The 12509-nt window shown below is 38.6% G+C and overlaps 1 protein-coding gene across 2 annotated transcripts; it reads right to left on the reverse strand.

Moving 5' to 3' along the window:
• Positions 1-5457: 5457 nt before the first annotated feature.
• On the reverse strand, positions 5458-9197 carry LOC118584510 (cathepsin R-like). Of its 2 annotated transcripts, none has more exons than XM_036188804.1 (7): positions 9072-9197; positions 8660-8779; positions 8420-8569; positions 7737-7961; positions 6783-6945; positions 6055-6172; positions 5458-5557 (listed from the first exon to the last, which is right to left on the reverse strand). In XM_036188804.1, exons 1-7 carry the CDS (start codon positions 9195-9197, stop codon positions 5458-5460), a joined length of 1002 nt encoding a protein of 333 aa, XP_036044697.1. The 2 variants fall into 2 exon arrangements, with proteins under 2 accessions (XP_036044697.1, XP_036044696.1); XM_036188803.1 differs by having other exon boundaries at positions 8660-8782.
• Positions 9198-12509: the final 3312 nt, after the last annotated feature.

The raw sequence follows: 12509 nt of genomic DNA on the forward strand, positions 1-12509 counted from the left end.
TATTTGTTTTCCATTTATATGGTTTAGATATCAGAATAATTGTGAACTCATTAAAAATTGGGCAAAGTCCCTCTGTTCATATTTTTTGGAATAGTTTGAGGAGAATTGGCACTAACTCTTTGAAAGTCTGGTATAATTCTGTCCTACAACCATCTGGCCCTGTGCTGTTTGTTTGTTTGTTTGTTTGTTCTTTGGTTTGTTTGTTTTAAGACTTTTAATCACTGCCTCTATTTCACTAAAAGATATGTCTATTTAAAGTACTACTTTTAAAGTGATTTTAAAATTATTTAAGTTTGGTAAGTAATATGTTTCAAGAAAATTATCCACTTTTTTACAAAAATTTCCAATTTGGTAGCACACAGATTTTTTTTCAAGACAGGGTTTCTCTGTGTTGTTTTCGTGCTTGTCCTGGATCTCACTCTGTAGACGAGGCTGGCCTTGAACTCACAGACATCCACCTGGCTCTGTCTCCTGAGTGCTAGAATTAAAGCCATGCACCACCACTGCCTAGCTAAGAACACAGATTTTTAAAGAATGTTCATATGATTCTCTGAATTTCCTCAGTGTCTGTTGTTATGTCCCCATTTTCATCTCTAATTTTCCTAATTTGGATCATATCTCTCTGCCTTTTAATCAATTTGGCTAAGGATTTATCAATCTTATTGATGTTCTCAAAGAACCAACTCTTTGCTTCATTGACTTTTTTATCATTGTGATATTTATATTTTATTGATTTTAGTATTAAATTTTATTATTTCTTGACATTTACACTTTTTAGATGTGATTTCTTCTTTTTGTTCTAGATCTTTTGAGTATGCTGTTAAATTATGAATATGAAATCTTTCTAATTTCTTTGTGTAGGCATTTAGTGCTGTGTGGTTTCCTCTTAGAATGTTCTTCATTTATCCCATACAGTTAGCTATGTTGTGAATCAATTTTCAATCCTTGAAATTATTTAATTTCTTACTTAATTTCTGTTTTGAAACATTTTTCATTCACTAGTGAGTTGTTGAGTTTCCATTAGTTTATAATCTTTCTGTTGTTATTGATATCTAGCCTTAATTAATGGTCAGATAGAATGGAGGATATTATTTCAATTTTCTTGTATCATTTGAGATTTAATTTGTGTTTGAGTATGTGTCCAGTTTAGGAGAAGGTTCCATGGAATGTTGAAGGGAAAAAAAAGATATATTCTTTTGTGTTGGAGTAATATTTTTTTATAAATATATGTTGAATATATTTGGCTTATGACACCAGTAATTTCCAGCATTTCTGTTTTCAATTTCTGGGCAACCTCTCTATTGGCAAGGCTGGAGCATTGATGATGCCCATTATAAAGTGTATAAGGGCCGGTATGTGATTTAAGCTATAGTTGTGTTTCTTTACTAACTTTGCTGTCTTTGTGTTTGATGCACAGGTTTTAAAAGTTGCAATGACTTCTTGATGAATTTTTCATTTGATTAATATGTAATATACTTCATTATCTCTTCTCCTAGTTTTGGTTCAGTCTATTTTGACATATACTAGCTGGCTACACAAATTTGCTTCTTAGGTCCATTTGATTGGAATATCTTTTTTCATCTTCTTACCCTGAGATGATCTCTATTCTTGACGTTAAGATGTGCTGCTTAGATGCAACAGAAGGATGGATCTTGTTTTTGAATCTACTATGTTTATCTGTGTCTTTTTATTGTGGAATGGAGACCACTGGTGGTGTTTGTTATCAAAGACAAGTGTTTCTGATTTCTGTAATTTTAATATAGTACCCCCCCCCCTTGATTTGCTGGTCTTGGTTTATTTATTACTTCTGCTTTCTTGGGTGCTGTTAACCTCTTTGGGTTGAAGTTTTTCTTCTAGAGCCTAGTATAAGTCTGGATTTTTAGATAAACACTGATTAAATTTTGATTTTTCATAGAATGTCTTTCTTTCTCTGTCTACTGTGAATGAAAGTTTTGCTGGATATAGCAGTCTAGGGAAGCATCTTTCATCTCAAAGAGTTTACAGAATAACTGTCTTGGCTTTTCTGCCTTCTAGAGGCTCCATTGAGAAGTCAGATGTTATTCTAAAGGTCTATCTTTATATGTTACTTTTTCATTTTTCCCTTGAAGTTTTTAAAATTCATTCTTTGTTCTGTTTGCTTAATGTTTTTATTTTTATTATTATTATTATTATTATTATTATTATTATTATTTGTTTTAATTTTATACATCAGCCATGGGTTCCCCTGTCCTCCCTGCTCCCGCATCCACCCCCACCTTCCCCCAGCCCCTCCACTCCATTCCCATGTCCTCCAGGACCAAGACACCCCTGGGGAATCATTTAAACCTGGTGGATTCAGTACAGGCAGGTCCAGTCCTCTCCTTCCAGGCTGAGCATGTGTCCCTGTGTAAGCCCAAGGTTCCAAACAGCCAGCTCATGCACTAAGGACAGGTATCAGTCCCACAGCCTAGGTGCCTCCCAAACAGATCAAGCTATTCAATTGTCTCACTTATCCAGAGGGCCTGATCCATCTGGGGGCTCCACAGCCATTGGTTCATAATTCATGTGCTTCCATTCATTTGGCTATTTGTCCCTGTGCTTTTTGCAATCTTGGATTCAACAATTCACGCTCTTGCAGTCCCTCCTCCTTCTCGACAGTTGGACACCTGGAGCTCCACCTGGGGCCTGGCTGAGGATCTCTGCATCCACTTCCATCAGTTATTGGATGAGAGTTCCAAGACGACTGCTAGGGTGTTTAGTCATCTGATCACCACACTAATTCAGATCAGGGCCTCCCTCAACCACTGCCAGCAGTGGACAGAGGATATATCATTGTGGATTTCTGGGGACCTCTCGATTGTACAGCCACTTTGGAAATCAATATGATGCTTCCTTAGAAAATTGGGAATCAATCTCCCCCAAGACCCAGCTGTAGCAGTCTTGGGCATATACCCAAGATTGCTCAATCATACCACAAGGGCATTTGCTCAGCTATGTTCATATCAGCATTGTTTGTAATAGCCAGAACCTGGAAACAACCTAGATGCCCTTCAACTGAAGAATGGATAAAGAAAATATGGTACATATACACAATGGAGTACTACTCAGCAGAGAAAAACAATGACATCATGAGATTTGCAGGCAAATGGATGGATCTAGAAAAAATCATCCTGAGTGAGGTAACCCAGACTCAGAAGGACAAATATGGTATGTACTCACTCATAGGAGGATACTAGTAAAACAAAGATGACTAGAATGCTACACAACTCCATGGAGGCTACCTAGAAAACAGGACCCTAAGAAAGACCCAGGGATCACCCAATGACAGAGAAATGGATGAGATCTACATGAACAACCTGGATGACAGTGGGAGTAATGAAGGGCAAGATTTGAGGGAAGGAAAGCTTAGGGGAGCAGGAGATCCCTGTAGTTAGAGTTTTCCTACCTGGCCCACAGTCAGGATAAATCTCTCTTACCCGCCAGTCCCACAGTCGCTCAGACCCAACCAAGTAAACACAAAGAAACTTATCTTGCTTACAAACTGTATGGCCATGGCAGGCTTCTTGTTATCTATTTCTTCTATCTTAAATTAACCCATTTCTATTAGTCTATACTTTGCCACATGGCTTGTGGCTTACCAGTGTCTTTACATGTTGCTTCTCATGGCCGCGGCTGGCGGTGTCCGTCCTCCCCAGCCTTCTACCTCCCACAATTCTCTTCTCTGCTTGTCCCGCCTATATTTCCTGCCTGGCTACTGGCCAATCAGCATTTTATTTATACAGTGTGATATCCACAGCAGATCCCAGCTGGATCAAGAACAGAAAGGGAGAACAAGGAATAACAGACCATGATAAATGAAGACCACATGAGACCAGGAATGTTTTTGTTCTTATGTGGTAAGAAGTATTTCTTTTTTGGTTCAGTCTACTTGGCATTCTGCATGCTTCTTGTACCTTGACAGGCTCCTTCTTTGATAAGTTATGGAATTTCTTTTCTGATTATTTTTTGTGGTTTTGGCATGAGTGTCTTCTTCTTATCCTATTCCTATTATTCATGTATTTGTTCTTTTCATGGTATATGTTGTGAATTCAGTTTTTTAGATTTAACATTTTCTTTGACTTATGTGCTGTGGGATGTTCTGTATTTCAAATGTGTTGCTCTGATTGGTTAATAAATAAAACACTGAATGGCCAGTAGCCAGGCAGGAAGTATAGGTGGGACAAGCAGAGAAGAGAATTCTGGGCTATGGGAGGCTAAGGCAGAGAGGCTCTGCCAGCCGCCACCATGACAAGCAATATGTAAGGTACCCTTAAGTCATGAGCCACATGGCAACTTATAGATTAATAGAAATGGGTTAATTTAAGTATAAGAACTAGATAACAAGAAGCCTGAGCCATTAGGCCAAACAGTTTAAATAATATAAGCATCTAAGTGATTATTTTGTAAGTGAGCTGTCAGACTACAAGGCTTGGCGGGAGCTGGAGAGAAGCTCTCCAGTTACACTTATGTATCCATTTTTTTGTGTATTGTCTTCAGTTCTTTAACATTCTTTTTCTGTATCTTATATTTTGCTGATGAGTCTTACATCTGATGTTCATGGTCAAATTCCTATTTTTATTTCCAGTTTTCCCGTAGTTTGCATTCTCCTTATTGGTTCTCATTTTACTCTTAAATCTTTAACTATTATATTTATTTTCTTTCACTGCTTCTTTCTTTATTGACTTCTTTCTTTCTTCTGTAAGGAACTCTATCATACTTACAAAGACTGTTTTAAGGTCTTTGTCTTATGCTTTCAGCCATGTTGAATTTAACAGGTCCTATTGTAGTAGAGTTACTGGGCTCTCGAAGAAGTTAGTACAGGGTTGAAGTTAAGGATGAGTTAGAGTGACAGCCCAGCACTATGCAGAGGAGGAGCACGTGGCACCTTCTCACTGCACAGCATGGCCAAGAAGTGAAACTGGGTAAATTTGTGTCAACTAACAATGTCAAAGCCAAAATCTTCATATAATCTTTCAGGGCAGGGTTGTTGGTAGATAAATAGAACCCTAAAAACAAATGACAACCAATGGCAGAATGCATCCATCACATGAGTATGAGAATGAGTAACCCACCCTTTCTCCTAAACACCAGCACTTCATTCACTCCTGAATTTAAGATGAATTGTGTGTTTGACCACCAAAACAAACTCCAGAAAAAGAGAAAGAAGCTAGAAATTATGCTTGAATTTTAATGTTTTACTTGTACAATCATTAAAACTGAAAGAAGTTGCTGTAGGAACCATGAATATTCCTTAGTGAGAGCAACAGTTACATGTTCATAATGTCAAATAACTGTAAGCTCTGAGAATTCACATGGCAATGAGGCTCTACTGGAACTCAACTCTTTAATACACCAGGGAAAAGCTGGTCACTGAAGCAGATGGCATTATTCAGGAAATGCTGTCACCTGCCAAATACGTCCTTGTGGCCATCAGGCTGCTCACACGATGGGATAGTCAGCATATGAAGCAATAGCACAGTGGTTGTTCTGGTCTTTAGCAATCTTTATGTATCCCTGAATGCCCCATTCGTCACCCCAGCTGAAAAGAATTATGGCTTCCGTTTAGTAAAAGAATAAAAGCATGAAGATTTTTAGTGTCTGTCCCCATAACACAAGTTCTTAGAACATGGACACAGGACATAGTTGGAACAAATAGGCTAGCCAGATTAGACAGTGAACTCCTACATCAGTGAGAGACAATGCCTCATCATAGAAGTTGGATAATGATTGAGGAAAAAACTGGTGTTAACATCATGCCTCTACACATGTCCAGTTGCACACACATGTATCCACGGACATGCAAACATGTGTATATGTACATACCACTTATACATGTACAAGGGAAAATGAGAACAGATTTTTTTCAAGAACAGAGAACTGTTACAAAGTTCCTAGGGAGCTATCCAAATACTGACTGCAACAGGCAATCTCTTCATGAGTCTTCTGGAAGGGCAGCCAGTGTTCTTAACCACTGACTTACCTCTCTAGCCTCTGGAATTTTAAATATATGTTTATTTTATTTTGGGCAGACCATACCTGTTTTTGACCAGCCAGTATTTTTTGCCATCACTTTCTTCTCCCTCATATCCATAACCAACAACCAGAACTACATGATTCACTGTTGTATTGCTGCATTTTTTGTCATGAAGAATACCTGAGAAATAAAATGGAAGCTGGTGTGAGATACCCACAACACCTGACTGTGACTACTGCCACCATAGGTAACTATAGGTAAGCATTTTCCAAGATCCCTGAAATGATATAAACTACAATAATACCTCACAGTTGGATGAATTGTAACCAAGATTACTAACATATATAGGATTTCACAGAAAACTCAAGAAATACAAATGAGCATAAATTTGTTGTAAAACACTTATCTATGTGCATACAAAATGACTTCTTAGAATCTTATGTTTTTGCTACTGCAATTTCATGCAAAGTTAAACTCATAAGCTATAAATTGCTTAATTCAAGATGTTCTGTTATAATTTGATTTTAGATAATCAGTCTCTTTATATGTTTAAAACAGCCAACAAATGGAGAAAAATTGAAAGATTATATGGGCAATAAATTTTATGAATTATAACATATTAACTTGTATATGGGGGTCATATCAGATGAAAATTATTATTAAATGAACAGAAGAAAAATCTAGAAACGCAAATGTTCATATCACATTTTATACATAAAAGTGAGCCCGTGAATATGTAGTGGCACAGGGATATCACAAGATTTTTTAAATTTTCATAACATATGCTAACCTCTCTTGTAGAAGATGAATAAATCAGAGGCAACATCAACTCCAGCAGAGATGGGCCCAATAGTTGCTACAGCAGCCATTAGACTATCCTCACTTTGTGGGAGAGATACAAATCCTGTGATTTTAGCAGCAGAATTCTCTGGATTATATCTACATGGTCCTTCCTTTAAAAAACAAAGAGTTAAGACCCAGTTACTCCCACCCAAGTTCTAGGGAGCAAGAGCCACAGCCACAGCACTCTTCCTTCTGCAGCTGAGCGCACTCAAGTGTAGGCTATTGTAAATCATCTCAGGAAGGGAAACACTACGGGGGATTTGGAACAGAAAATTAATTCTCATAGCTTCAGTGATAACCAATTGGTCTTCCTGTCCATAAGAAATCTGGATAAGTGAGACAACTGAATAGCTTGATCTGCTTGGGAGGCACCCAGTCTGTGGGACCAGGATCTGTCCTTAGTGCATGAGCTGGCTGTTTGAAACCTTGGGCTTACACAGGGACACTTTGCTCAGCCTGGAAGGAGGTAACAGGACCTGCCTGTACTGAATCCACCAGGTTTAAAAGAATCCCCAGGAGTGCCTTGATCCTGGAGGACATGGGAATGGAGGGGAGGGGCTGGTGGGATGGTGGGGTGGGGACAGGAGTGGGGAGGATAGGGGAACCCATGGCTAATGTATAAAATTTAAAACACATAATAATAAAGAAAAAAATCTTAATGATGGAAAAATCTGTTTAGTATGTACAATAGATTACATATTCTCCCTGTGGACAGAAGCAAAGGGAGCTACACCAAACTCACCTCACCAGAAAGCTATGCAAATGTCAATACACTAATGACAGCATTGATGGTTTACAGAGTTTCTACCAACTAATCTGAGCTCTGAAGGCAGTCAGTTATCTCTACAATAGTCCCACACTCTAAGCTGAGTTGAAATGGCAACATAGGAGGTTCACTTACTCTTCCTTCATATGGGTAAGTTGCTTCAGCCTCCACACCTCCATTGTGCAAAACATACTCATAGCCAATGTACGGATCACCCCAATCACAGCCATTATTGCCATGTGGTTTAGAACAGTCCACTAGGTTCTGAACACTCAGACGGGTGAGGTTGCCAGTTTTTTTGAACATCTGTCCTTCTATGGCACCAGTCACAGCAAAAGCCCAGCAAGAATTACAATATTCCTAAGCAGGAAATAAAATACAATCATCCACAAACAAATACTAACTATACTGTCAACATAGACAGCATAGTAATTTATGAAAATGATGTACTAGCAGTCGATAAATACCTAGGAAAGGATGGTTAGTCTCCTAGAGGACATGACTTCTGTCACTTTGCTCATGCCCCATTGGGTGTCCACACACATGAACATTTGTGTAGAACCTACTGGTTTTATGGATTATTAATGGCAATAAAATGGGACATAAATTATACAAAGTGATGGGGTAGAAGCTAATAATTAGAGAGTGTGTGTGGTAGATTGCTAGAATCAATATACACTGTAAAATTATTCAAAGCATTCAATAAAAGAATATTATTTTAAAAATGAACTTCACATCTCTCATTGTGCACACAAAAGTACCAAGTCCTTTTCCTCTTCAACATAGTTTAAGAATATGGGCTTGTGATATTGTCATACCTGGTCCTGTACAGGAGTCACATAGCCTTTCTTTCTCCAATCCACAAATTTGGGGAAAACACCACTAACCGCACGCTTCCTGATGCTTTTCCCTTCCCTGTGAGTCCGGACTGGAATATTATTCATTTTTTTCCTGAATTCTTCCACAGTCTTCAAGAAAAAGTCCATAAATTATTTATAAAACGACTCCATGTAAACACTCAAGAGAACACAGTGTGAAGCAATCTATGTCACACTCACCATGTCACCAAAGCCGTTCATTTCCATGGTGAAGCCATTCTTACCCAGGCCATTTTCCCCATTGTGACGTTTGATCATTTCCAGGTTTTTTTCCCATATTGATCTCTTTAGCTCTTCTTCCTCCTAGAAATGAGAATAATTATTTCTAATTAATTTATGGACAAGCTGACCAAGTAGATTTGCTACTGCAGGTAAATAGAGGCCAAGGGGAGGGATTTCAGTATATGGTAGCCAAACAGTCTCCACATATTGAGGAAAAGGAAATCAAGCCACTGTGTGTTGTTCACAATGATTATGATTAGATAATCTCTTAGTGGGGCATGAGGTCTTTGACTGTTAAGGTGCCTTGACATTTGCAACAGCAATGTCAATTCACTCTGGGGCTCTTCTGGACAGTTTCCAGGTTACCAACCATGCTGTATGATTTTTCATATTTCATCTTCCATTCTTGCCATTCAACATCCAACCTGGAATCAAGGGCTAGGACACCTGAAGCCACTTCCAAGCACAGAATAGCCAAGAAGAAAGCAGGAGTCATAATTCAAGACCTGGGTTGGAAAAAGGAAATTAAGACAAGACTATATTTAAACATTTAAAGAAATATTTTATGAATGATAAATTAAGTAATTTATGGTCAATACAATTTTTTGAAATATTATTCCAAATACTTCCCCAGAGATTGTAGAAAAGGCTGAGAATGTGTTTGAACCAAATCAGCCACTGGTTATTATTAGATCAAACATAAAAAATGAAGAATACATGCCCAAAATTCTAGCAATAAAAACTTCAGATGTATTGCATCTTATTATTTCAGAGAGATCTCCATACATATGGAGAACCAGATTCTAAAAACAACTGAAAATATAGAGTATCACTGATTCACAATTTATATGATGTAAAACTTCCATTATCTGGTATCAACTCCTAGTTTCAAGATGAGCTCAAAGTATAGGCCACATGGTATCATATCCCTTTTTAATATAACACAGAGTTAGGTCTTCTTGTCTTTTACCTTTCCCTTCTTGAATGGAAACTTGGTGAAATGTCTTCTATAAAGAATGTGGTAAGAATCAGTTACCATTCCTTCTGTCCCACAGCTAAGACCAGGATACCAAACTCTCTACTAACTAGCTCAACTAGAATGGTGTCACATGGGGAAAGCATATAAAGTCAGATCCAGGAGTTCAGGTGAGTACAACAGAAAACCACTCATGGAATTTCATGTTCAGAACTTTCTGGGTCTCTAAAGAAATGTCCCCAAAGCACCTGAATAGGGACATGCCACCTTTTACAATATCTGCACATGTCAACTGAAAACACATGCACAAAGAGATTATGTGCAATTAACAATCTCTAGTGTCCAGGAGGTGACGATGGCTTCTGGTCTTCAAAGGACCAGATAGATATAACACTCCATGGACAGACCCACATTTTCACTTAACAGGAACTTATACAAACCTGGGCCCATGAAGGGCCTGATTTCCTCTTTGCCTTCTTCACTCCTACACACAGCAGGGCTTCTGAGCCTTAAAATATATTCTCCTTTTGGGAGATTTGTCCCATCCTCCATAGAATTTCTCAAGGCTCCCCTACAGGGCTACATCCCATCCTGCCTTTGCATTGGCAAGGCCTCACCTGTGGTGACTTCTGCTGTCTCAATGTGTTCCACAGACTCAACTCTTCAGAAATTGCTGAGGCCCCGGGATCTGGACCAGCAACACCTCACTCAGGGTTTAAATACGAAATATCTATACAGTTGTCACCTCTACTCAATCATACTCTTCTTTTGATTGGCTGTGTTGGTTACTGGAGTAGGCCTTCAGGCACTGGGACTTCACGCTTTTTCTGAGATATAATCTCAGCTTGTCCCTGTGGGGTAGGTGTGGGCTTCCTCTGTGAACAGTGGGGAGCTTAATTTGATAACCTTGTCCAAGGAAGTTAGATAAGAATCCTGTAGACATTGGATCACACTATACCTAGCATTTTGTTAGCTGGTTATGTCCCTGGAAAAAACTGTGAGATGTTGTACCAGAACAGTTTAGAATGGGAGGTTTTGGTTACCATCCCTTGTGTGGGCTTAGTTAGTACATTATATCTTGTGTTTAGTCCCTAACTATGGTGTGATCCCATTATAATACAGAGCCTGAGATATTCTATTAACCTGTGTCCAGGTGATACTGAGCTGAATAGTGATCCCCAAAGTTGATAGTGATATTCAAGTTGAAGCCTAAGAGGGGATGTGAATGGTTTGTAATGTGTGAGGATCTCTAGAAACTAATTTTTTTCTCTTTTGAGAGTTACACTGAGCAGTCATCTAAAACACCATCTTACCTGTCACTCTTCATTATGGCAACATACAACTGGACATGCCTATATTTACCATTTTCAGGACACATCCTGGTGTACTTGGGAACACCCACATTGTTTTGCAACCAGCACAGGAGATATAGAAGGATTACTTTTCAAGGTGTCTCTGGATAAGGAACAATAATTCTCTACTCTCCCTCCCGCTCCTTTAGCACCCATACTTCCTTTTTCTCTGTGTAAATATTTGGCTACTACTTTGGGTTGAGTGTTTTTCCTCATAAGAGTCCCGATGAAAGATAAGTTCCATTGCACCAGTATTAAAAATTGGGAGCATTAAGAGGCATATTATCCTACAATAATGACTGTCACAGTTTCCTCATTTTCTTAGGTTGCATTTTATTATAAGCTACTGAGACACAATGTTTGATTTATCCATTATTATTGCATTTGGTGGTTTCCTCAAATCAGAGAGAAATATATGATAACTATTCACACTATAACCTACAGTCCTCAATGTGCATAAAACATAAACTAATCAAAACGTTGCTTAATGTCACATACATAGTGAAAGATAATTCGTTAGGACCACATAAGTTGATTTTGGAGAAATCAAGAAATGCGAATAAGAGGCATCAGGTCTCGCTGTATTGCCCACAGCCCTGTGTGCTCTGTTTACCTTCTGCTTGTTTCACGGCAGACTTCCTATCTATTTTTAAATCAATCTTTTGAATTTCATACGGCATATGTTTGTCATACTTTCCCATCGCTAGACTCCTCTCAGATCCACTTTCTGCCCCTACACATCCAACTTCATGTTCCTTTTCTCACTTCCTAAAATGGAAAGAAAAAGCCACTAAAAACATGGAGTCTGATTTGTCTTGGCCAGTGATTCCTGAGTGTGCAGCATGCTTTAGACTGCTCATGATATACACAGTGTCACTCCACTGGAAAAATCTTGTTTTCTGTCTCAAATCAGCCATCATTTCTGAATAGTGTCATTGCTAGTGTTGGACTTTTAGCACATTTTTCTCCTTTGTGCTGGGATTTTGTCTGGTTGATATATGTGTTGTGTATGCTGTCAAAGCCTCTTTCAGTTCCTATGTGCATCTGTCCTGTGTTTTCTGCAACATCACCTGCTACCTATGACCTTTACAATTTTTCCAACTCCATTCTTCACTGGTCCCTGAGCACTGAGGGGAAGGTTATGCTAAAGACATCCCACTCAGAGCAAGCCAATATCCCTGGCTCTTCACATTGTCCAAGTGTAGGTCTCTGATAATTGCTTCTGCAATAAGGATTGAGGAATTCACTGAAATTCATCTAGTAACATGCCTTCACAGCTCTGTTATTGCTATGCTGCTCAGCAGAATAATAGTAATGGTTTTCCACTGGGATTATCTCAGGGTCTCATTAACTGTTTCAGGTATGGGCTCCATACCAGGAACCTGGACTTAAATCCAATAGAATGTGGTTGTTATCCCCTAACATTCTTGGCAATGATTCATCAGTAGGAATATTGTAGCCAGGCCATTATTGTCACAGA

The sequence above is a fragment of the Onychomys torridus genome, chromosome 5, assembly GCF_903995425.1.
Source record: "Onychomys torridus chromosome 5, mOncTor1.1, whole genome shotgun sequence".
Classification (NCBI taxonomy): Eukaryota; Metazoa; Chordata; class Mammalia; order Rodentia; family Cricetidae; genus Onychomys; species Onychomys torridus.